The 26744-nt window shown below is 40.4% G+C and overlaps 1 protein-coding gene across 1 annotated transcript; it reads right to left on the bottom strand.

Moving 5' to 3' along the window:
* Positions 1–10792: 10792 nt before the first annotated feature.
* Positions 10793–26628, bottom strand: PPM1F (protein phosphatase, Mg2+/Mn2+ dependent 1F). The gene is made up of 7 exons (XM_029961224.1): positions 26606–26628; positions 17310–17440; positions 16078–16277; positions 14577–14765; positions 13310–13453; positions 12321–12414; positions 10793–11293 (listed from the first exon to the last, which is right to left on the bottom strand). Exons 1-7 carry the CDS (start codon positions 26626–26628, stop codon positions 10920–10922), a joined length of 1155 nt encoding a protein of 384 aa, XP_029817084.1. The 3' UTR covers positions 10793–10919.
* Between the last annotated feature and the right edge of the window lie 116 nt (positions 26629–26744).

A 26744-nucleotide genomic window follows, 5' to 3' on the forward strand; every position in this document is an offset into this window, starting at 1 on the left:
ATCTAGATGCAGAAAGTGTTTTAACTGGCCCTCACCAAAGACCAGAGACACGTGAAGTCTGCATTACTAGAGGAGAGTCCATATTTCTAAAAGTTCTCCTAGTCCCTGAAGAAGCACTTTTGCTCACTCCATTTCCCAGGTAGAAAGGACAGGCATTTCCAGGGTGTTGGTAGAGCTGTGCCCTGGTTTCAGCAGGAAGACTTAATTCTTTTCGTAGAAGCTGGTACAGTGCTGTGTGTTTTGGATTCAGTGTGAAAATACTGTTGATAACACACTGATGTTATAGTTGTTGCTAAGCAGTGCTTACTCTAAATCAGTCTCCCAGGCTCTGCCAGTGAGGAAGTGCACAAGAAGCTGGGAGGGAGCGTGGCCAGGACAGCTGATCCAAACTGGCCAAAGGGCTGTTCCATACCACAGAACATAATTTCCAGTGTATAAACTGGGGGGAGCTGGCCAGGAGGGGTGGATCCCTGCCCAGAGACAGGCTGGGCATCAGTCAGTGGGTGCTGAGCAATTATGTTGTGCATCACTTCTTTCACTTGGGTTATGCTCCTTTCTCTCTCAACTTTTAATTAAAATTATTTTAATTATTATGATTACAATTTTTATTATCTTTCCTTTTGTTTCAATTATTAAACTGTTCTTATCCCAACCCACGAGTTTTAAATTTCCCCCCCATTCTCCTCCTGCCTGGGGGTTGGGCAGGGAGGAGGGAGGGGAGCAGCTGCATGGTATTTAGTTGCCAGCTGGGATCAAACCATGACAAGCTAATGAATTTATTTCTGCATAGCAACCCCCTCCCCCGTAAAGTTTGTAGAGAACGTGGATGAAATCAGCAAATACTGGTCGAGGTAAACCAAGCAGCTCTAGAAGAATTAAATAGCCCTCATTTGTGCTGCCACAGTCACTAATTCAGGCTGAAATAGAAACATCTGCCTCATCACCACTGTTATTTCAGTATTTCCTACAGTCTAGGAAACGAGTGGCTACAGATTTTACAGCACATTTTCCACAAAGAAACATATCCAATTAGAGTAGTTAAACAGGACATGAAGATTTGTTATTCCTTGCTCAAACAATCGGGGTGGATAATGCTTTTGTGCCATGAACCCCATCAACGACACCTAAGTTTAGCTTCATGTAGCTTTAAATCAAAGTTTTACATTCCTTCCATAGGCTTACTGATTTGCTTCTTGCTCAAACCCACCAGCAACAGAGCCTGCAATGACTGGGAACAGGAGCAGAAGATTGGCTCTGAGCCCCATGTTGAACACATGGGCTGTTGGAGATCTGCTAGACGAGAAAGAAAACAGAGTAAGACAGCACAGCCAAGAATGGCCAACGTCTGGATTTTACCTCCTACTATTCAAAAGGAGACAGCAAAGCCAACGTTGGGTACTAGAAAGGAGAAACAATAGTGATGTCCAGCCCTGTTCTCAATTCATCTGGAGTGGGCTCAAAGCTATGGAAAGGCAGCACCCCTTGTTAGGAAGTGCCAGGGATGCCTATGAGACATGGGAGTGACTTTGTTCAGCTCTGTATTGTCATTGGCAAAAATCAGCTGTAGCTGCCTTTAGACTGTGGAGTTACCTGGATGATGGATTCCCATTGCTGCCTTACAAAACTACAAAAGAACAGTGGCAGGCAGCTGTTGCTCATGCTCCCTGGTGAGCTCAGTGAATCACAGGCTGGGAAACTGCTGCTAAACCCAGTCAAGCCAATCCCCACCCTACACTTCTCTGAGAATTTGCTGCTTTTCTACAGATTACAAGTGAATTTTCACCCGTGAAATTCTTACTGCTAAAAAAATAAAATAAAAACAAACCCACAAAACATTTAGAACCATGAAATGAAAGATATTTTCAAGAAATTTGGCATTTGATCTGAAGTAGGATCAAACATGCCCACAGCATCTTGACCAGAATCTACCCGATGACTCAATACTTACTTTTGAATTTCAAGAAATACTATATCTGCTTTCCTCCGATGCAGTCTCCTGGGTTTTTAGTACTTTTATTTTCTTCTTCACTGGAATAAATACATAAGCATTTAGACAAACTGCCTGAAAGACTGCATCTCTCAGATCCCTAAGACTGTTAAACGGAGTCCTGACTTCTGTCAAGCCTCCCACCTCTGTCCTGCTCTTCCTGACATGTCTTCCTGAGGACATGAACACCTGCACTTCAGAAACAATCCCACATTAGCTTAGCTTCCAAGTCATACTTACATTTTGATAGTTACCATCCTTCTTAGAACTTCCTCTATGTTCTGTAGTAAATCCGCCCTAACATAGTTTAAGAATTCATTCTCCATCCTTCCACTTCAGCAGTTAAAGACCACTTCCTTAACTAGTATGCAAGTAAACAAAAACTGTCATAATCTCTGTTGCAACAGGGTCTTTCGGATCATTATCCCATTACTGTAAGACATATACAGTATGCTCAATTTAACCTGCTGTGTTACTGTGGCCAGCTGGTAAAAGGAACAAAAGAAAACAGATCAAATCCATGAATTGGAGGTAAACAATACAAGATAGTTTTAGTGACATTCATCTTTTTAAGCAAGCACGCTGTGTGATTCCAAGGATTGTTTCCTTGTAGTGCTTCCACTGGTTTCTTTTCCCAGAAAAGCCCTATGGAAGAAGGTAAGATGCGGTGACAGGGTAACCACTCAAAGATGTGCAACATGACCGTTGTGGATCCAGCTATTTGAAGTATTAAAATGAAAGATATATTTAAGGAAAGAAACAAACAGTGTTTTGAATCACTATACTTTATTAATACTTCAGAAACATCAGATCCTACAGTGGTGAGTTCTTATCCCCACCTGTTTCCAATCACTGCTTTGAAACAATTTCTTGCAATATGCAAATAGATACATGAGGCACTGTGTGAATACAAAAGTGACAATACAAAAAATCCCAATTAAACCTCATGCAATACATACATATATAAAAAAATATGGCAATGTAGCATAATACGCACAAGCACTATTAGAACAATCCATGTAAATGAAAGTACAATATGCATAGCATTTAATGATCAGTGACAACAGGGTTCTGACCTGCGCATAAAACCAGTCAGTTTAAATAAGTTTTAAGAGACTAGATAACTGGTTAAGCCACAGTTTATAAAACCTGCTGTACTGCAGCTTTTCTGCTCAGAGTCACAAGTGCAGATTAGCATACAAAATAAATAAGGACTACAATTCTACAACACTTGGCTAACAGCTCCTATTTCAGAGCCCCTGGCCCTCTTACTTTCATTCAAGGTTCATTAACCAACACAGTGGCAAGAAATGTGCCTAAAGCAACAGCTCTGCTTTTGTACTATTTTAATACTGATAAGAACACATATTTTTTAAGTCAGCCGGAGTAGTCACAGAGGTCTAACTTACCACTACATAAGCACAGGACTGACATTACCTTCCAGAGCAGACCCTGAAGAATGACACTGACTGAAGGGCCGACGAGCCGTGGGACGTGCTCTGTTACCAGCCTGTCTGCTTGGCCAGCTGGGGTGAGAGAGAGAGAGCTGAGGAGGTGAAGGAAGTCAGAAAGCTTTTCCCCCACTCTAAACAGTGCAAATGTTTGAAAACAATCTGCAGGAACAAGGAAATACAGAGACAAGAATGTTTCTGAAGTCCTGTAATCAGGATAAGAACTACTGTTACCTGAAATAAGCTTAAGTATTCCTATGGAATAACATGCAAATAACAGAATTTTCTTTTTAGACATCCAATACTGGTCCATGCCAAAGACACAACAGCTATTGTAGTCTCTTATCTTCCTAGCTGACATAGCACTGTTTACACTCTGGTTGGTGTTGCAGGCCTCCAAAAATCGGACCACGTTCCCTATGGACACAGATGAAATTAAAATTATAAAATGGCAACTAAACTAACTTAACAGCTAACAGAGTTTACAGTCTAAGAAGCACCATGGTAGTGAGAGGGGCTGGGGTATGACAATGTAAAAGGACATACAAGATAGAAGAGAGAAAATTGGGAAGAGAATAAGGAGGAGACAGAGCAGAACAGACTTTCAGAAGAGGAAGTTGAAAGTAGTTGAAGTCATTAAGTTAAAAGTACTTAGAGTTAAAACTTAATACTGACAAAAAAGAGGCCAGTATAAACTTTTAACCCACAATAAAACAAATATCTTGCTATTATTAAACAAGGTGAAAGGAAAAAAAAAGATTAAAAGAAAGAAAAAGGAGGGAAAAAAGCAGCATTATTCATCCAATATTCCGCAGAATACCTTTTAACAAAGTTCAGAAGGGCAGCATGAAAGGAAGGAAATCACAGTATTTTATTGCCCTGAGAAACTCCCCATAGGATCAGTCTAGTTCCCTAGCTATTATCTCTTTATCCTTGGACATCCAAAAAGAACTATCATTGCTTAGATAAAAGGATAAATAGTTCCTAGAGGGAATGATGGTCACACCTTCCAGCTCCATTTGCCAAAGCAACAAACCTTCCACATGCCTAATGTATTGCCTCAAAAATGATAATTAACTTCAAGAAGCAATCCGATAGATCAGGAAGGACCAATGAAGTTCCTGTGCATGGAAATTCAGAACCATTTAATCATTAACAAGTTCAGTACTTGATATATTAATGTCTCCTGGCAATTAGTAATCAATAATCATAATCTAACTAGTCACAAAGCACAGATATATTCAACTTCCTAAGGAGCTGAATGTATCTTCTCTCTTCAGACTAAAAGCACACAATAAGACATAAAACTCTGACTGAGTTTGTTATCAAAATAAAGCAGATGTTACAAAGCAGCCAAATTCATTTGCTTAAAACAGTGGTTTTCAGTAGACAGTGCACTGCCAATTCACCAAGGCTGCTTTTTTTATTCCATTGTTTGCACTCCAAGAAGCCTGAAAACATTTCTTTTCCTATTGATTTTGTCCTCTTCTTTTTAACAAAAGCTGCATCTCACTAAATTTTCTACGTGGCCAACACAGCTGGCTCTTGTTTATTTTTGTGTGCATCAGCAACAGCTTGGAAAACACATTAAACCAGGGACACTGAACAGCTTGTGAGTGTTCAGGCTCTGAGGGGTCACACCAAAATAAAGGCTTAAGTGATTCTCTGTAAGATTTTGGTTTCCTGTTCCATCCAGAGATAAGGTTATCTATCACAAGAACCTACCAGCTCATTTTAAGGCAGTATTTTAATAAGTGTCTATGGCAGACAGGTGTTCAGAGGTCCAGTCGCTCCTTCATGTTTCCATTTGATTACTTTTCAGCTGACATGACTGATAACAATAAAAATAGCTTTAGATAAAATAAACCCCAAGAAATATATTAAAACCAATCAAAACACATGCAGGAAGTGTCTGGCTTAGTTCAGAGCTGTCAATGCTGCAAAACAAATACTCCACAGGGCTGGCTGGTTTAGAGGCTCAATTTAGTAACATGGAGAGGACCAGCTCTTGGTTTTGGTGCTGTTTGAAAGGTTATGATGAGCTTGGCAGAAACCCCACTGCTTTTCAGCACTATTCAAATGCAACCGGACCTGCTATAAACTTGTGTTTAGGGAGAATACATGACTTCATGTAGATTGGGAAGGTTTGCACACATTTAAAAGCTCATTTTTCTCCTTCTCCAGCCCTTCCTGGATGGCATTTTGTTCATCAGGAAGGTTTGCTCTTCAAAAAGGGGAATGGACCACTTCTTCCTAGTAGGATTTTGTCTGAAGGTCGAATTGCAAAAGGGACAGTAATAGAACCAAACAGTGAAATTTAATTCAGGCTTAACTAGAGCTAAATTATCCATGAATCATCTGCAATCTGCTCTGTTGTGGCTAACATCCCCCCACCTTCTCCCTAAAGCATTTGCTTGATACTTCAGTACTATAAGACTAGAATAGACCCTGGCTGGTACTGTGCACTCAGTACCTGCATCTGCAAGAATACGAGTAATTTACCCAACAGAGTCAAACTTATACAAAGAGTGAAGTTGGAATATTAATTTAGACTTTACTTATTACGCCCTATATAGGTTGAGGGTATTTGCTGGTTACCATTTACAAATACCCGTGTTTCTCAGCCACCTATTTTGGAAACACCTTTTTGTTAGTTTTTAAGGCATTGCCTGGGAGGGAATCTTCAACCCCAAACAGCTGCTTTAAGCTACCAACTGAAAATGGGTTTTCCAGTGCAGACGGACAACTTATCTCCAGAGCTGAAAAAGCAAGAGAAGCACTTTTCCCAACATCCAACAGAAAAATGGAAATTTTAGTGGCTCTTCATGACAGAAAGTTAGTGGCATTGGAAATTGTTTTTAAAAGAGCAGTATTGCATCTGACTCTGAATTCAGATAAGTGTCTATTAAATGCTATTAAAGTCATCACTGTGATTAACACCATTCAACTGCCAACTCTCCTGTAACCACTCCGTGCCCAATTACTCATCCTCCAGAGCTCACGGACACACCCCAGGGTGTTTCCTCACAGCAGCACTTGCAGTGAGCAGGAGCTGCAGACCCTGGATGCTCGCTCCCTCTCAGCACCACTTTACATGGGAGGATGCTTGGAAAAATCCATTTAGTAGCATTTGCTTCCAAGGCAGTGCTGAGGGGTCACAGTAAGTCACCTTGGACACTGTCAGTGTGATTCCTCCCTTGGCTGTTTGAAGATAGAGTTGCCTCAGCTGAGTTCTGCCTTTTTAATGGGTGTGTTTCTAATTCTTTCAAGCACTGGTATTTCGCTTTAAAGAACTGACATTTGTAGCTCCATTTTCCAGCCCACTTCCTTTTTAAAATAGGCATTAATAATACTTAAATGCATTCCTGTCTCTCTCTTTCACTCCTCCATCACTCAGAGGGTGGATTTTACTTAATCTCCGTTCTAAAAATTTGCCTGCATTTCTATCATATCTTGAGGGGAAAAAAAAAGCCAAAATGAACCCCCCCAACAAATGTCATTTGTAAAATTTTAATCTTGTCTGTGTCAGACCCAGAAGATTTCACTGCCTTAGGTATGTGTCTCTGTAGGAGAAGACAAGGCAAGGAAGGGAAGGTAGAAGTATGATTTACCCATAAGCTAAAGAGATACTGAATACCCACAAAATGACAAAAGCCAGTTTCCAATCAAGCAACACAAGAATTTAACTGTGCTTGGTTTTACAAATGCAGACTTTTGAAGAGCAATTTTTCTTATGCCAGGTGCTAAAATGCAGCAGCAGATGTTCATTTTGAGCTTAGTAAGACATGAAAATACTTTCATTTTTCATGGAACGTTTGTCTTGAATTCTTCAGCTAACTTCTACAGCCTCAAAGGTTTGGCTACACTCAAGAACTGCTTTTGTTGAAGGCCCATCAGAAAGACAACATGAAAAACACACAAATTACTCAATTTGTCATTAGCTGATTTGACACTGGTGGACAACTATTAATATATTGTAGATGGCACTGGGAAGGCCCAGAGAGGCCAGAGCATTCTCTCATCAAAATTAGATCTTATTTTTAAATAAAGGAGGGAAGAAAAACAGAACAGTCAACACCAGAAATCCAAGAAGCTTTAAGAGAAAAGATAAGAAAAGGTAACATAGTAGTTTAGTACTGTAAATTCAACATACAGCATCATTCCATATTTTGAACTATTTAGTTCAATTTCATACCTTCTGCTAGAGCTCCTTCCCCTCTCTCCTCACCACCCATACTAGTGGTTTTCCTTGTAACAGTATTGTGCATTAGAGACTGTGGCTTCTACAAGTGATATCAAAATGAAAAGTGAAACCAAAATTGATTTCTTGTATCGTTGCCATCCCAAGAATAAGACCATCCTGATGATCATTTTAGAAGTGCACTTCCAAAATTCATACTTGCATCCTGTGTCATACTTTCAACATCAAATTGAATTTTTTTTTAGTTTAAAAGAAAACAAACAAAAACCCCCCAAGTTTCCATAGGTTTTGATCAGGCTGTCAAGAATAGATAAGACATCACCAAAATCTGTTTTGCCCCAAAACTGCATTTGGGATTTTCCTGTAAATGACACTTAAGACTTATTTATTCCACTGATGCGATTTTTGACCCATTACAACACCTGCAGACCTGACCAGACTTTTTAAAGTTAGTAAGAAGTCTCTGAAAATGAAATACTTTTAATCCACATTGCAATCTGTATGAGTACCCAAAGACATCTCAAAGAAATGAGGCACTAAGTCATTCAGAATGAATACACTTATATAAGGGAACAGCTTCACAGAATGTAGAATTTTTTCCCAAGGGCACAGCTTGAGAATTGGATTTTTTGATTGCTACAGACAGCTTTCTAAAGGCCCATTTCACTTAGCTCCCATAAAACAAAAATTATCAAATTTGAAACAACAAAGGATATTCTCACAAAGCTGTAAGTATCCATCCGCTCAAGACTTTGTTTCCTCTGTAATGCAAATCTGCCCAGAAAAGGTCGAAATAAAAGGATCACCACAAAGAATTTGGCTTGTTCAGTCCCCTCCATCTTTGAGGAAGTCTGGCAAATTTCAGAAACTATTAAACCATACCAACATTTCACACCTTCCTTCATGAATACAATAGCTTCCCCCTCTCCTGATAAACCTCAGATAGCAATGAAATCAAACAATTCCGTGTGATTCTTACCATATTAATACTGAGAACTATTTCCAAGACACCAAGAGGCACTAGTGGTCATCAGAATTTAGCATGACATTGAATATCTGGGTTAGAAATCAAAGAGAGATGAGACGATAAATCCAAAGGGATTACTACAAAGGGTCTTCTTAACTGAAGTAGGTTCACTACAAAAACTGATACCCACCCTCCCAGGCTGCCATCACAGAAAGCCTTCCCCACACATTTTAGTACACCAAAAAGTAGGATGGAAAACTGCTCACATTCTCTTCAGAGGAAAAGCTCCCGTTGTCGCATAGCGAAACAAGGCAGTCACTCTCTCAGCTGCTGTGTCACGAGGGAGTAGCTCTTTGAGGAGCTGAGCAGTTCCTACATTAAACCATAAGATCATCTGTAGCATTCCAGCAAAAACCTCAGCTCACTTGAGTCACTGCATTGCTCCACACCAGTCAATGATCCAGAGACACTGGGGACACAACCAATGCTGCTCTGTTCTTCCCTTGAGCCATCCCTTCTACCTGAATTTCCTCCCTAAGCAACATTAATGTTCAACATATTTTAATCAACAGGACTGACATGTTGCAATAACATGTGCTTCTAAGTTAGGCTTACAATCTTGCTGCTAGATGCAAAACGCTTTTTGTTTAGACACTGAAATTCATAACAAATTTACCATTGAGCCTTCAGATCTTGCTGAGTCCCGCGAGCCAGGCAAGACAAAACACAACCAGAGGCTCTAAGCACGGAATGAATGGAACAGTTGTGCAACACCTTCCACACTCACTAAGACTCTTACATCCTCTGAGCTCCACAGTTCCTTAGAAAGTTATCTAGACCCCAAAGGTTCAGGAAGTAAGGCCAAATTAAGTATGTATTAATAAAAACTGTTACTAAACTGTTTCTAGTTTGTGTTACTGAATTTTCTTGTGAAGGTCAGAAGTTACTTGTTTTTAAATGAAAGGTATGGTGAGTCAGATTGTTACTTTATGATTAACTCACTGCAGCTTTTTGCACTGGGCAGGGAGTAATTCAAGTGAAGCTTTTACTGCAAACCACAACATTTGGCAACAATGAAAGACATGTTTTCTTGAAGCCTAGTTACTACTACGATAATTCACAAAACTGAAACATTTAAGTGCATTACTGAAATAAAAAAGTCACATTTTAAAAACAGTAAAAGCTAGCTTATCATGTGATAGGCAGCCACCAATCCTTGGGTGAAATATTTAAGGCACTTGAGGGTAGTCAGTTTTTTTATACCAGATAATAAACACAGAGCCATCTTTAAAATTCCAGTTTAAATAAAAACCACAACAAAATAAAGTAACACTGCAAAACATTCCTCCAACTGTAAAGTTCAGAAAATTAAAAAGCCACTTACAATAAAAATAAAATTCTCCTTTGTCATAGTACACAAAATAGTGGCAGGAAGAGCACATTTACCTGCTTGAGCACACATACTGTAAAGATCTCTCTCAAATACAACCTGAGGGGTCCTTTCTTTTCAGGTTGTCAAATAGCCAATAAAGCATGTTTGTTAGGGAGAATAATCCACTGCAGTTAAATATCAGGTTCCAGTTTATAAACCAGAGCATCACAGAAAGCAATTCATTTTCTATCATTTTCCCTGGGATTTTTCTAGTTAGCTTTCCTGCTCTTTTTCTGGAGCATCCAGTTTTCATTTTCTGCTCTCCCTACACACAAAATTAAATGTTTCTGTTTGAATAAAGAGGCTGCACCATTCTTGTAATATCATCTTTGGTACAAACCAAAAGCACCTTACACAGCACTCTGGTCACCCAGTCCCTCACACAACAAGCGTGTTCCTACAGAACACACACAGGAAGAAGTTTTCTGTGATGGGAACAGCTTCTCCCCTCCAACCTCCAAAGTAACATTACAATTAAATACAACATACAGTGTTCTTTCTAAGCACTAATTTAAATTTTCACTCAGAATTCATAAACAGGTATTCTTACCCATTAGCTTATACATATTATGGTTTCTTACCACTTCCAAGGTAGAGGGATATGACCAGCAGCCCTGGGACACACTTTAGTGTCTGCTCCCAGAGATGAAATAACTGTACAAACCTCCACGTCTGCTCAGTGTTTTTTGAAGGGAGGAGGAAGGAAGGAAGGAAGGAAAAGACAAATGGGAACATAGTAAAAAGGGCCTTGCCTTTCTGTTCCATGTTTGTCCATTTGTCATTTTTCCTGATACATTTTGCCTACTGTATTAGAGGCTTCTTCAGTGGAAAGTAGTTCCTTATGTGAATTTATCTGACCATTCTGGACTAAACAGACTCTGTCACTGTGTGGCTGCTGGCTCGCAGCCGAGGAAATTAAAGGGTGAGCTCTGAGCATCATCATCAGCCCCAAGGCTCTTCGGGTCTCTGAGACAGTCTGCCAAGATGTCCTGGGGATGCCTCAAGAACACCACTAGAACAGTGATGTTGTCACTGGATCCGTTCTCCTTGGCAGCAGCCACCAGTCTTTCTGCTGCTTTGAGCCCCTCTCCTTTGGTCTGCATTAAGTGCTCCAGGACCAAGTCTACAACCTCATAGGGCTTGATGGCATCAAAGAATCCATCACAGGCCAGGAGCAAGTAATCTTCTGAACCAGTCAGCTCAAAGGAATCTCCATCTGCATCCCCAGAGATATAGGGCTTCTGGCATATGTCACCTGAGACAAGCAACCAAAACAAAGGCTTTATTACTTCAAATGTAAACAGGCACTTCTTCACCCACCAATTGCTTTTACCGTCCTCAAGGACAGCCAGATCATATTCCAGAGGTACCTGATGCAGGATAAGAGTAGTCAAAAGCTATGGAATAAGCATGGAAGACCTTTGTCTTGGAACACTTGGAATCTACCTAAATCCAGTGGGTTGCTTTAATTTATGCTTTCCTAATTTTGCAGGGAAACTAAAGAAATTATAACTACGTTTTTTCTCTCAGAAACATATTTGTGCAAGGAGACGGTAAGGCCTTCATTTTGCAGGTGTGCCTCTTATACAGCCTTTAGCATGCTATGAAAATAAGATTTTTCTTAGCCATACAGATATACAGTACAATGTCATCAGAATCTGTGTTTAGTTCATCAGTTTTATATGGACATACTTAGTAAATATGGGTTGCTACCGACCCAAATAGTATTAATGCAAATTTATACTAATTTGCTTCCACTCATACATTACAGTTATCTACTGTATTGCCCATGGTTTTTTCTCTTTTTTGTCCTAATTGGTTAATAGCAAAGTAAGCTTATTTAATAAGATTCTGGAATACTAAAATTAAAATACTCTAAATTGCTGGATATGTGTGATTTGAAAGAGAAAGATCCACAGTCAAGGAGAAAGATACATTCATATTAAAGTGGACAAACTCCCCCTAAAAGCAGATATTTGGGCACGTAAAGAAGAATAGATAAACATTTATTGCTTCATCCACTTTTACAAATTAAATGCTACACATTTGTCAAACTACTATAAAACACCACAGTATCAAAGGCATTTATAAGAAGTAAAAAGCTTAGATGTAGAAAAGAATTAGGATTATCATGGCTAGTATGTAAAATAAGTCCTATAGTTTGCCTTATGGGAAAGACAGTAAGAGTCATTTATTATGTGGTTGATGCTGAGCAAAATACCATTTGCAATCTCAGGTGGTATATTTCATATAAATTTACTAATTCTTATGGTTTTTCTTACCAATTGCTCTGGAAACAGCCAAGGTACCATTAACCCTCCAGCAGTCCATGTAGGTTACACAGCCACCCAGAGTCTCAATCCGTGCTCTCTCATCCTGAAAAACAGTGGAATACATTTTTTTATGCTGTTTCAGCTTCTGTATTTCTACTGTGAATACAGTAAGCACACATAGCAGAATCTACTGCAGAAACATGCACATAGGGCCAATTCTTCCCAGCCATGCTATGGCCTGGCCACAAAAAAGCAGAATTCTTACGTTTCTGTATTGTCATGATCTTTCCCACATGGATGAGTACTCTTTCCTGACACTTCTTGCCATCTCATACAGCAATTGGGTAAATATATTTGGAATGAAATACAAGATAACTAGGCAAAGTAACAACAGCATTTGCCTTAATACTTCTTTAACTACTCAGTTATTACAAATATTTATGCAATGAAGGCAAAGGGTCATGCAATGCCAGCTAAACTTGCAAGGTCCCCATCCAATTTCATGTAATAAAATATCTGGCTATTTAAAACAGATAGGAAATGCAATACACTTTAAGCCAGTTAGGTCAGTAGATTAGTGTTAGCTTTCCATTGACAGTACTGCATACTATGAAAGACTTGCATTATGATAACATTTTAAATAGCTATTAATCTCAAAATAGTAAGTTATTTTGAAATAGGTAAATTTAAATTCACGCACACACACAAATATCCTGTGAAAGTCTTTCATTACTACAAATTTCGAACAGACAGTCTGAGCAGGAACTGAAGTTAGGACTACCAGTACCATCAGTACTTTCAAGCAGCCAAGGTGTAGGAGTCACCTTGTCAAGACACAGGAGTGTATGCAAAAAAAATTTGTTCATTCTCCAGATCCTCTCATACAATATATGTAATTATTTAAAGCACCAAACACTTAACAAGGCTTGATTCCAAAAGGTTTCACGAGAGATTGTGACAACACGCATTTAGGAGAAAAATTAACCAGTCAGACTTACTTCTCTTTCTGGTTTGTGAGGTTCCATTAATGTCACAGCTTTTCCTTGCTGCACCAGCATCACCTGTGAGTCCCCCAGCCATGCTATGTGCAGCTTGTTCCCTACAATCAATGCAGATACCCCTGTTGTGCCACTCCGCAGCTTCTACAGAAGGAAACAGGGATGTCTGGTGAACATTCAACATACCCTACTAGGATATATGGCAATACTGTAAACTTAGGTTTAATCACGCTAAATGCCAATCCTAATTCAGATACATGGAAAAAAGGTACAAGATCATAGACAAAGTTGAAATAAACTGTTTATAAACATATTTTCTAGCATGTACGTGGTTATTATGACCTCTGTTATGTTCTTCCTTCTCTGCTATTAATTCCAAAACTGATCTAGGAGAATAAGAGCTCTATTGTTTAAAACACAAAGATATAGAAAAGCAAGAGGATCTGAATTTCAGTATTATGAACACTTCACAAACACACACAGGTCTCTCCAATCCCTTTCACATCTTCCACTCTAACACTAGAAACTACAGACACCTTGCTCCACACACATCCCTTTATCCTTGGGTATTTAAATAAGAACGTCAACAAAGGAAAGAATCTAACTGTCCTAGATAAGTGATTCAGACCTCATGGAGATGCTGGTCCCTCTTTTGTACCTAAGTGACAGATTAACCATGAATACTTCCAGATACCGCCATAATAAAAGAGTTCTCAAATTGTGTAATAAACCATCCTCCCACTACATAGATTTGAACAAAGAATGTTCATCATACCAACTTGATTCAAAGCTGATCAATAAGTTTAATGAACTGAAGAGTCTGATTTAAATAACAGAACTCTTTTTTCACTTACAACCACCTGTGACACTAATGGTGGCACAGGAAAGAGGTAGATAGTGACCATATTATAAGGAAGAGCAAAATATCTTTTCCAGATAAGAGGTAGAAAAATCGAACATCTAGAGGCTCCCCAATTTAGGCAAAGACGCAGCAGTGTTCTCTCAAATAATTGGTATGTCAGAACCATTTAAACCACTTTAACACCTCTTTTCAATTACTCATCTTGAACTTTCAAGCACTGTCATTTTGATTTTCTTCAAAATAAGAAATGAGTTGATCAAAGAAAACCTTTACATGTAGCATAATTTCATAAAGAAGTCGGTGATTCAAAGAAACCGTACTGACAGAATATTCTGGATAATACCACGTTGTCCAACAGTTCTCAGTGTTACTTAAATACAATGGAATTAATCTCTACCCACTCACCTCTCTTTTGGCTTTGAAAAGAAACATTTCATCTGTTTTCTGGAAAGAGCATTTCAAGGCCTCAGCTGGATTCTTAACAATCTCTTCATGTAACCCAACATTTACATGTAAATGGGTTGCTGAGTAATTGGCAGCATCCACTCCACCATGGCCATCAAATACAGCAAAGTAAGCACGGTCAACATCATCCTTTTGCAGGGAAGGAGAAAGGAGAAGACACCTTCATGTTCAAAAACAATACAGCTCGCAGACTGGTACCAACAAGCAAAGATTCTTTATTCTGGGCTTTCTTTCACACAAACAGCAATTTAAATCTGTTTACACATGTACAAAATGGATAAAATGGGTACTTTGCAAGGGAATTACTTTTCTTTGTTTACTGGTAGTCACTTAATGCCCTTGAACATAACCTGGAATTGAAACAGCAGATGGCTGGTTATGCAGTCCTACAGCAGTTTCATTAATTGGTATTTATGGTACTTACACAACTGCTGTTCTCCCCTCTTCTGTTCTTAATGTCACCAAATGGTTTGGGTTGGAAGGGACCATACAGTCTCATTCCAGCCCCTCTGCCATGGACAGGGACACCTACCACTAGACCAGGCTGCTCCAAGCCCCATCCAACCTGGCCTTGAACACGTTCAGGGATGGGGCAGCCACAGCTTCTCTGAGCAACCTGTGCCAGGGCCTTGCCACCGTCACAGTAAAGAATTTCTTCCTAACATCTCAAGTCAATCTGCACTCTTTCAGTTTAAAACCACTCCTCCTTTTCTTGTCACTACATGCCTTGTAAAAAGCCCCTCTCCCGTAACCCTGTAGACCCTGGAAGGTACTCAAAGGGCTCCCCAGCATCTTCTCCAGGCTGACCAACCCCAGCTGTCTCAACCTGTCTTCACAGCAGAAGTGCTCCTGCACTCTCATCACCTTTTTGGCCTCCTCTGGACTCACTCCAGCAGGTCCATCTCATTTTTTTGTTGTGGGTCCCAGAGTTGGATGCAGCACTTCAGGTGGGGTGTCACAAAGACAGAGCAGAAGGGCAGAATACCCTCCCTTGACCTGCTGCCCATGCTGCTTTGGATGCAGCCCAGGGCACGTTTGGCTCTATGGGTAGCAGGTACACACCACCGGGTCACTCTGAGCTTCTCGTCCAACACCCCAGGTCCTTCTCCCCAGGGCTGTTCTCAACAAATATCTAAGTTGTGTCAGTCACAAGAACGTTGTAACTCCAGCAACATAACACTAGATGAACTTCTCATCTCCCTGTATCACTCATGACATGAAACCCAAAGTCACAAGATCCTCCCTGTATCACTTCTTTATCAGGGCAGTAGTTGGCCCCCAGCAATCTGAGTCACTAAGTCCCTGCTCCAGCACAGACATGATAAATAACTTGTGGCAACAAATCTTTGCCATTTCACAGGCCATCCATCACTAGGCCATTGTATTTACAGCAATGCTGAAAAGCTACCCAACTGGCCTCCCCACCCGTGTCCAGACTTACTGACAAACCAAACAGCTGGTTGAACTCCGGGAGCAGAACGTGGCGATCCTCCATTTTCCGTCGAGTGTTACGGATGGCGTGAATGGAAACAAGCAGGAACCGCTCCAGGGGTCTCAGTGATGGCAACTGCTTGTGCCACTCGGAGCAAATGTCCCGAAGCTTGTTAAAGAAGCAGCGCTGCAGCGACTCCCCATCCAGCACTGACAGCACAAAGACAAAACAGTCAGTGCTGTGCCCTGGGTTCCTACATTACCCCCTTTTGGCCTGTCTTTCCTTCAAATTTCTTTCCTTACAGCTACATATACACATCCAGCACTCTGCCTGTACAGGCTCTGCAAGAATTAAAATGGGGTCCTGAGAGGAAGTTGCAATGGTAACTAGGATGACATCAAGGATAATAGCAGCTTCATTACTTGCTAGTTCTCTTTCAAAACAGAGGCGTATCAAGTAGGTACAAAATCGTAAAGAGACCCAAAAGTCAGTCTGGCATAGTAGACATAAATGTTATCATTATGTAAGTAAAATTAATAAAATATAGTGGTAGGAGTTTCTCCCTACTGAAAAAAAAAAAAAGAAAAGGAAATAATCAAGTGTTCAGAAAAGCCTTCAAGATGATATTGCTGTTGTCTTGGACACAAGGGTTGAAAAAGCATTAGCCTGGCTTTGGGTCGGTTTATGTCCTACTGAACCACTTCCACTGAAAGAACAAGGAAGTCTGAGAATATAGGGAGGGTGGCAAGAGAAGAAATCATCAATAAGGCCAGTGACTATTGAGAAACTTGCCAAGAGAAAAATCTGGAGTTTCAGGATGTTCAAGTTGTGGAATGCCAGAGGTCCCAAAATCTGGTTCCCAAGACTAAAGTAAGATGGTTTATATGGATGAATTTAAGGTGTTGGCGTGGCTGCACATCAGCAACTGTGAAGATGCCACTGTCAAAACATAGGAGTCTTAGCTAAGGTCAGCCTACCAATGAGAAAAGGGTACTCTCTTCCTTTTACAGAAAGCCAACTCACACGATCAGTCCAGGGCTCCAGACATCGCGTTTGCATGTTGCCCACAAAACTAGCACAGCTTCCTTTCATCCCACAGATACCCAGCAGAAGCAAATAAAGTTCTGCTCACTGCTGCTTGCCAGGCAGCCTAACCAAATAATCTGGGAAACATTTCAAAACACTGAGGTCTTCTGACAGACAGCCTCTGGGAAAACCACAGATGGAAAGAGTATACTTACAGGTGAACCTTTCCTCATCTCCTTCTCCCTCTGTTTCCACATTTTGCAGCTTAAATTCAGTCAAGTCTGTTTGGAGAACTTCATCAACAGCAGCATGGATCAACGATGCTTCAAGAAGTGGTGAAACACCTCTGCCGGTAAGAAAAGGAAGGGAAAACAAAAGAGTGCATTAGTTTAAACTGAGTTACAACCTCACTGTGTATGGCTGGTGACCTCAGAAATTAGAGAACTTACACACAGTAATTCCAACTTCATTAGTAAACTAGTAGGGGAAACCATATGTTCAATATTTATGCATACAAATCTTTAGTAAGATCCTTAGTTAGACAACTGCTTTCTCAAGCATGCAAAGAGGAAGAAGCATATGAATCACATTTTCAAACTGTTTCCTCACACTCCAGTCACAGATGGTACCTCCTTCTTGAGCTCTCAAATGGGAACTGCTACCTTCAATTCCAGCCTCTGAACACAAACACTTTGTTTTTACTCACTACACAGTGTTTCTTGTTTGCAGTCCCACAGTATCAAGATCTCTGTATTGTGGTACATGCAAGTCTCCAAAAAGGTTACTTTGGACTCCTCTTCACAAGACAAGTCCTGCTTAGTGCTAACCTAACCTACAGCCCTCGTCGTCGTTCAGTCTCTCCTCCCTGTAAGCTCCCCAGAGAAATCACCCAGGAAGAAGGTGCAAAGAGTCTGCACTGGGGACTAGGACAAGAAGAGATTCCAAAACTTGTGAGTCAGATGAAGCTTTTGGGTAAGCATCTAGAAGACAATAATGCTACACAATCTACTCACCCCCTCCTGCATACTGAATGCTTTATTCAAGTTTTATAGGAAGCACACAATTGCTACAATGCCTTTGAACCTGTAAACAAGTAAGTCCCATCCAACTTTAAAATGGGGCTACTAGAAAATAACTCTCTTATATTCACTACATTCCCATGGCAAGCACTAACAACTACAGTACATAACACACATTCCACCCATTTTCTATGAGCACAGTGAACATCCATAAAAAGCATTTTATCCATTGTTCATGGAGTGTTTGATTCCCCACAAAATATCAAATTATACAACCAAAGCAAATACCACATTAGGGCACCTGCAGCAAGGAGATATTGTTTTGCCAGGAAACAGTCTGAAAGTCCTGCATAAAACTGGTTTGCTGCAGAGGATGAAATGGAGGAAGCAACTGGTGTGTGCAGATGTTGCACAGCGATGACTGGTTTGTGTGTGTACAGCAGGGCAGGGAGGGGAAGACTGCGAGGTTTCAGAGGTTTTAGACCTTAGTGACAACAAGCTGAAATGCATTTTGCCATTGTGTTTCTGAAAGAGAGGCCTTGTCACATCCTCCCAGCCCTGTACAGTACCTCCCGTGGCAGCAAACAGAAAGCATTGTGTTAGTCAGCAGGCTGCTAACACAGCCCTGCTTTATGCTCCGTGTTCTGTGGCACTGACGACCTCCTTTAATGAGTTATTTCGGTACTTCAAATAGATGGCAATGTGTTTGCAGCCCTTTCAGTGCTAGCTGCAGTCATGTCACATCAAGGGAAAACAGAAAGTGGCTTTTATTTCTTTTTAAAGGCTAATAAGTTTAGGGGAGTCATTCCTTTCCTAGCCTAGTTAAAGTAACAATGACTGCTTATAATCACTGACACTGATAGACAACCTTTTAAAAGGTCAGGCAAGAAATACATCCAAAAGGGATATGTCAACTCCCCCCTCCCCCAAAATCCTGCTTCCTGTTTTTGTTTGTATAGGAGAAAAAGAAAGGAATATGACAAAACAAGCCCAACAAACAATGTCAGATGTGTAGCTGACGCTGCTGAAAGTCAGAAGCTTTAGTCAAAGCAGGTTTCAGCTCCAGGAGCAGAGAAAAAAAATATTAAGTGAAGCAGCTATGAATGTAAATGCACAGTGAGAGCCACAGCTTCGTCATCTCCAGGATTTCTCTGCTATGCTGGAGCTAAAAAAAAAAAAAAATCAAATCTAGCCTGGGTTTCCAGTTCAGCATCAGAAGAGGGCTTATTACTTTGATTTTAAACTTCATAGATTTATGCTTTCCAGAGTCCTGACTTGCAGAACTGGGTCCATAAAAAGCAGCTTAAACAACAGGCAACCTCCTAAGTGCTATAATTCACAAGTCCTGTATAAACCTCTGTTTGCAGGATGCCTGTAACAAAGAAAAAGTTTACAAGTTATTATGTCACATCCTTCAACTTTTTCCAGTTGCCACCCAGCTCCTAGAAAGGAAATTCAGAGATTCCTCAGTACTGATACACTTCATTCAGCTTTGCTTCCTGTGCATTTCCTCCTCCTCCACAGTTCTGCAAACCTATAAAAAAACGCTTGTTTATTGGGATTTTGCCATGCAGTCAGCAACAACATGGAACAGTTGATTCTGACACACTGAACTAAATAGGCAGGGTCATTTCTCAGACCTTTATCTTTTGTCAATGTCAATTCTGAACAGAACATATTTGTGATTTCTTTGTAAGTTTTTTTTATAGCACTACCATATTGGTAAGACTGTTTTTTACTCCAGCTCAGGTAAATGGAGCTCCAAGGAATGGCATCTTCCATTCAGGTTCAGTGTTGACCAGTTCTAATTTCATCCTCTAAGTCAGAGACTTCAAGAGTTAACAAAATATGTGATTAAAAAAGAGTAAGAAACGCTGCTTTAGTTGAAAGCTACAAGGTCTCACTTGGCTGGAGAGTATCTGGAAGCAGCCACAGTACCTACAGCAACGAGGGCAAAAGTAGAAGTCCACTGCAACTACTATATCAAACTTCAAACCTTTTCTGTAAGCAAAGAAGAATGTCACGTATTGTTAAAATCTTCCTTTCAAAGAAGCCCAAGACACCCTGGTGATGAGCTGAACCAAGCATAATTTAATCTTCGTGATTCAGAAGGAATACTGTAGCTGTTTCCTAAGTGGGAAAGCAAATGTGTTGGGAAGAAGAGGGCAGCTGGTGGGGTGTGTTATGTGCAGAGGATGTTACCTTAAGAGAGTCTTAGAAGAAGCATGTGTCAGCCCCCTTTCTACAGCACATACAATACTAATTACCCAGCCCCAGCACAGGCTGGTAGCAAACAGACTTTAAATTTCTTTGCCACAGGCTATTTCTTTGCTAACAAAAAGGGTGTGTTTTGACCACAAAAAAAAAAAAATATTAAAAAAGAATTAAAGCATGTTGTAACAGTGTAGATGAGGCATGGTAGCTTCACCAGCAGCTGAAGCCAGATTGGCAGGGGCTGGAGCGTGGAGTTCATATCCTCCAGCCACTCACGGTAAAATACAAGCCTCATTTCAAAAATCCAAGTAAGTGGTAAGTTAAAGAGTAAAGCAAGACTTATGCCAATAAAGGGCAGAGATCTGAGCTCTATGTCACCTGGTGGAGGGTGGCACAAGCCTCTCCAGGACAGGCCAAACACCCTGTGTTAACACAAAGCCTTCTGCATTTTTTTTTTTTCGGAAGGAAAAGAATTCAGATCCTCCCACCCCAAATACACACGTTCTCCCACAGTATTGTCAAGAAATCTGTTTATAGAAAGCGAAGCACAAGAGATTACCAACTGTATTGGCCAAGTATTGATCACTTGTCATCTTTCAAATTACAAAAAAAAGTTACATGATGATGTTTCTAGATATTATTATCAAAGTCATGGCAACAAAGCAGTAGTGGCACTGCAGGCCAGAACACCACTGTATGAGCCTCTTCTCCTCTCAGAGTGTGCATATGCGTATATATGCGTATGTTGGGGAAAAAGAAGTGCTATATCTGCTGGCACAAGCTTGTCACATAAGTCAGCTGCAGTTGCTGTATATTTGAGGGACGATACATTTGCGCACTTATTTGCTACAGAGGCTCTCTAACACCAGAAGATCACACATGGCACAACTCTGCCAGTAAAGCAAAGTCACTGTGGACTCCGTGTGTTTCTAGCACGTTACAGCTCTATCAGCAGTGGGTTTAGAGCAGATCTGCAAATGCCAGCAGTTCTCTAGCAAGTGAAAGATCCTCTCATACTGTCAAAATAATAGCAGGTCACAGGGTTTCTCATAAACAAAAGCTGCTTGTATTCACTATTTTTTCCCCAATCTGCTACTTTTATTTCCCTCTCTCTTTTTATTCTTATAATCAACTACAGAATGTTTCCACTCAAGCAGCATTAGTATTTATTAGAGCAGAACTCACAGTTCCCAGGGTGATGGTGACTAGGAAAGTACAAAAATCTATCTATCTATCTATATCTCCATCCATCGAGGAGAGAACATCTGACATCCTAAAATGCACAGGAAGTTGTTTCTTGTGTTAATGACATTAGGTCTCTAAAGGAGATGAACAAGATGGAATCAAAACAAATACATAAACAATGGCACACAGAGAATTTCCATCTCTTACGTTTACACGAAGCAGGGCTTTTTCAGCTTTTCTTAAGAAACTATGAGAAGCAGCAGCTTTAGAATCCAGAATACATCTGTTCAGGCCCTTCAGTCATCACGGAACAGTTTTTATAGAAAATGTGCAACAGAGAGTCACCTGCTACTTCCATTTCATTCTCAGCAGGAAGAAAAACCACACAGCAGAACAGGAGAGGTTTAATTCCACAAAAGCCACTTGTCAATTAAGCCCTAAACATGTTGTTTCAAAATTGGGTATTTCTTATTTTGATATCCAATTCAAACAACAACAGAAAGGGTGTTTCACAAATGTTACAAGAGCAAAATATGAAAGCTTTGGAAGACAATTTCAGTTTTCCAAGTAGAACCAAAGAAACTGATTTAAACATCAGCAAACCAGCCCTGAAAGTTTCCTCATTGTTATAAATTTGATCTTTTTTTTTTTTTTAGCATTTCATCAAGTCTTTTCTTTCTTGAATTGCAGGTGTCCCCACCCACATGCTTTTTTTTTTAAAAGCAAAGTTATTCTTTCACAAAATTACTATTGGGAGTATCTTGTAACTGGGAAAACTCCCTGAGAGTTTTGAATTAGGAAACACACATTGATCACAAAATTAACAGTTTATCCAGCCTCTCTGTACTGTTGAAGGCAGGACAGAGTCGCCAAAACCTTTACTATCCAGACACATGTACAGTGTGGGCTGCACATCATTTCTCCCAAGCTGTGTATGATCCTGCCATCAGCTTTAGCAGCAGCAGTGGACAAACCACACACAGCAGAACACAAGCTAGTTTTGGTCATCACCCAAAATTACTAGAGCCAGTTTGTTAACCCTTTTCCCGATAACTAATAAATAGCAGAAGTGCCACATTCCTCTTACACATTAACTTTATCAAAGCTACGAAAAACTGTAACATTGTTAATCACAAAACAGTGAGAGAGCTGCTGTTCCAAAGCAGGTTGTTTCTGATAAACACACATTTGCTTCTGCTACGGAGCACAACTGGTTCCATGGAAACTAGAAGGTCTGTTTGCAGACAATCCCACCTAACATTCACTGTCTTGTCTGAAGTGAACAGTGACACTGCAAACATGTTCCCAGCAATGAGAAGTATTAATACATTACACTAAATAGTATAAATTAGGAATAAGGAAGTATTTATTAAAAGTAGGGGTCACATTAAACAGGGGATTAGTAGTTTTCACAGAGGAAAGAACTAAAAAGAGTTTTAAGAAGAGACTGGGGAAATAAGAAGCAAGACAAAATTTCTTTTCTCCCTCTTCATGCTTACATCACGTACAAACATCAAAACATCAAAATATCAGAATTGCTGAATTAACTACTCTAAAAGAAGGGAAATGCTGAAAATAAAGATGCTAGGACCACACCTTGGGTGTGAGTGCTACAGTGTAAAACACAGACACAAAACAGGATGCTGAGGCAACACAGCAGATCCTTTGGGAGGGGGCAGAGCGGGAAGCTCAAGTCTCCCAACTGTTTGCTATTGTAGCAAAGCTCCTCAAACAGGAAGGCTACAGGAATTTCACATTGTTCCACAGATATGTCACAGGATGGCCATACAAGTTTCAGGTCCTATCAAGGGGAAGAAGAAATTTCTATATTTGGGGGTCTGATTTTATCTCATGTTCTGTTCCAGTGCAAGTCAGGAATGTTTCAGGTTGATGTCTAAAGTTTTGTAACTAATGGACTATTCAGTCACATCGATCTGTTTCCACAGACTGTTGGAACACACAGCTCCCACCCAAAAGTGTATGGTAATTAAAATTCTGCAAAACAAGATCACTAAAAATTCTGAAGAATTGGGGCAGGTTATGTACTGCAGTTAGGAGCAGGCAGTTCCATTGATTTAAATGAGTTATTTGAAGCAGAATACTGCAAAGCTTCACTAGATTAGTGATTTAAGCACAAGGCCTGCCAGGGAGCAAAAGAGGTTTGCTGTCTTAGCTGGTGTTTGGCCATGGTAGCTGAGTTTGGAGAAGTTTGTTAAAATAATTCATTTTAGATTAGGACAGACATTCAGGAGGGTCAGTCTGAGGTATCCAACTGCTTCCATGTAAAGAGATGTGTGCAGCCTTAGAGAAGCAACAGCACTCAGAGACTCCTTGTTGGACCTCATTGATGTTATTCCTTTGACCATTCTCTTCTCAAGAGCAATCCTGAGCAGTAGTGGAGAAACAATGTTCCTCATTGCAAAGACACAGAGGTTTGTGCCTTCAAGCAACTGGAAGAACAAGCTTAACATCACCATATGTTACCTCATGAGCCAAGGATATTAGCTCAGGCCCTTCAGGGCATGACCCACACATCTGTGCACATGTGAATGAAGTACCTGACAACACAGAAATGAGAAGCAGAACAGCAGAACTGTGTGGCAAACTTGATTCTCAATAACACTTTGATCTACAGAGAAATCCTTCATCCTTGCTAATCACCATGTAAAGTACATTCTGTGATGCTGGAGTGTTAGAGAAATGAAGGAAATACACTGAGGAAATACATGACAAGCATCAATGCCAGCAGTCAGTGAGGTACATCCAATAACATCTTCATAGTGTTAAACCTCTTAGATCAACACTGATATTTGAAGGTGAGTATTTTCCATTGAGCTGCCACCCATGTGTTTGGGATGCTGCTGTCACAGCCTGCAACAGGAGATCACTGGATCTAAACTACAGTGACCCCTCATGAGGTCACTAATCTGGCACCACTTCTGCATCTTCAACAACTTTATACAGACATCTAAATGTCTTCTAAGTGTCATCACCTCCCTTAATTTTCTCATTTTTTAAAATCTTCAACATCCTTCTTTCTCTTATCCCCTTACTATTCCCTCATCTATTTTATTGAGGATTTCAGGGATTCACATCAACTGAAAAGTTTATTTAACCTTCAAAACTGCATTTTGAGTTGATCCACAGTAGCAAACATGGGAAAGAAAATGTAATGTTTGGCAATTTCTCACACAATCAGACTTCAGTTTTAGTTCCTAATTACACAGTTTATGAGAAGAAGGCCGGCAATTTCAAAACACCAGATTTCTGGCTTGGCCTTAGGCTGTACCAGTCTTTTGCTGCACACATAAGAACTTAGATGACCCAACAGGAAAATGCAGCCTTTCTGCATCTGCAAAATGGGGTTTCTCATTGTCACAGGAGTCCAAAACTGAGCTATAATTCTGTGGGGATCCCTATATTTGACACTTCAGGTATACTACACTATACCCAAACACATGGCTTCACACACAGAGCTGCCTGCAGCCAGCCATGAGAATTCATAAAAATACTTCCCATGTCTATTTCTTGTTTTCAATACATTTTGTGAAAAGAAGGATAAGTAAGTAGATTGCTGAATTTATATTCTGCTTTCCTTTCTTTAGCTATCTTTCTCTTTTTTTCTGTTGCCAGCTGAGGACTTGGGCAGCTCCACAAAACAGGTTGTGCAACCTGAACTGGCTGCAGGGCAGGTATGTGAAAAATGCAGCTTCTGACACTGGCAGGCTCTGCTGTGTAAACACCGGGAGTGATAGGTGAGGTGAAAGCACTGCATAACCAGCGTGTCTCTCGTGTTTCCCCTTGTTGCTGTGCCCACTAAGAGCACAAGAGAATGTTAACAGATATGTAACTCAGAAATACTGATTTTTAAATCACTACATACGTTTGAATAACATATCCCATAACTCTACAGCTGCATACCCTCCTCTCTTAAAGAACTGGCCCACGTGGCAGAGGGGTTGCCATGTGATTAGTATTTGTTCAAGACTGCCATTACCCTGCTCTTTAAAGCACTCACCCAGAACCACTCTTGCTCTACAGAGTTCAAAGATTCAGTACATGCAGTGAATTTGCAGTTTCACAGGGGAATCCGACAGCTGTGTTTTGTTCAAGAGCAATTTAGTCAAAGCACAACTAAGTAATGCAATAATCACCTGAGTCTTTTTAAACTACAGCTTAAAAAATCATATTTTTTTTGTATGCATTTGTTATCTTCAGATTTAGGCGTACCATTTAACTGAGCGATATTATGTTCCGAAGCATCTCTGTAATATAAAGCAAAGGAGTAACTTGATTGTTTAAGGCAATTTAAATATTTAAAAATCACGTATACGCTTTCAACAACAACAACAACAAAAATCTATCTGGTATTTATAAACTCACCAAATGGTAGTTAGAGAGACAAGTAATTCAAACCATGTTTTCTATCCATCAAATTCCACTAGTAATCAGGTAACATTCAGCATATACCTAACCAGAACCAGTCCCCCTTCATTCCCTGACTTCACACTCCCATTACCACAGCACAGTCAGACCACCACTAAGATTCTTTTAGACCACCCACAACCCCTGTTATTGACTCTTACAAACAGGTGAATGAAGCAGACTGTGGTAGGAACTTTATAAAACCTGGAATGCACAGGCCCTACTGCTCAAGTGCTTCAGAAAGAGAGAAGGGTATAAGCAGACAGGTTGGATCGAGACAACTTGTTCTCGATGAAGCAGTAATTTGCCAAAAGTAAGTCACATCCAAATTCTTAGCAGTGTTAAAGTGTAAACCCTTCAGGGTGAAGGTTATAAGAGGCGTCTCCCAAAGTCAGGGGATGACAGAGACACTACTGATGAGCAGCTGTGTGTTCCAGCAGTGGTGTGACTACACTCTTGAAGTTTTGAGAAAACATCCACTCGAGAAACCCACACAAGCACATCCCATTCCCCAGCCCTCAGAAGGGCCGAGGAGCTGAATACCCTTGTAGCTGCTTTGCTTCTTACCCCTGACAGCCCTGCGAGGCTGCAGTTCACAGACTCCCTCCCAGACTTTCAAGCAGACCCACACAGGTGCCCTTAGGGGCTTGAATTCCCGCTATTGGTACTTCCACCACAAGAATCGCCCCATCGCGATAATTGCAGGCTTGTAATTGAATTCCTCCTGCACCGGGAGCGGCAGACGAGTATTTCTGAAGCGCACACACAAATAATATTATAAAGGCACGGGGCCGGGGCGGCAGGCCT

This window comes from Manacus vitellinus, unplaced genomic scaffold (assembly GCF_001715985.3).
Source record: "Manacus vitellinus isolate BGI_N305 unplaced genomic scaffold, ASM171598v3 scaffold_31_pilon, whole genome shotgun sequence".
NCBI lineage: Eukaryota > Metazoa > Chordata > Aves > Passeriformes > Pipridae > Manacus > Manacus vitellinus.

Excerpts from the sequence above, each read along its gene's own strand:
- PPM1F (XM_029961224.1), bottom strand. The coding sequence starts at position 26,628 with ATGGGGCGATTCTTGTGGTGGAA. Across the intron at positions 12,415-13,309 it reads CTCACAAACCAGAAAGAGAA|GATGAGAGAGCACGGATTGA; the intron begins GTAAGTCTGACT and ends ACTGTTTTTCAG. Across the intron at positions 11,294-12,320 it reads GGCTGTTTCCAGAGCAATTG|GTGACATATGCCAGAAGCCC; the intron begins GTAAGAAAAACC and ends TGCTTGTCTCAG.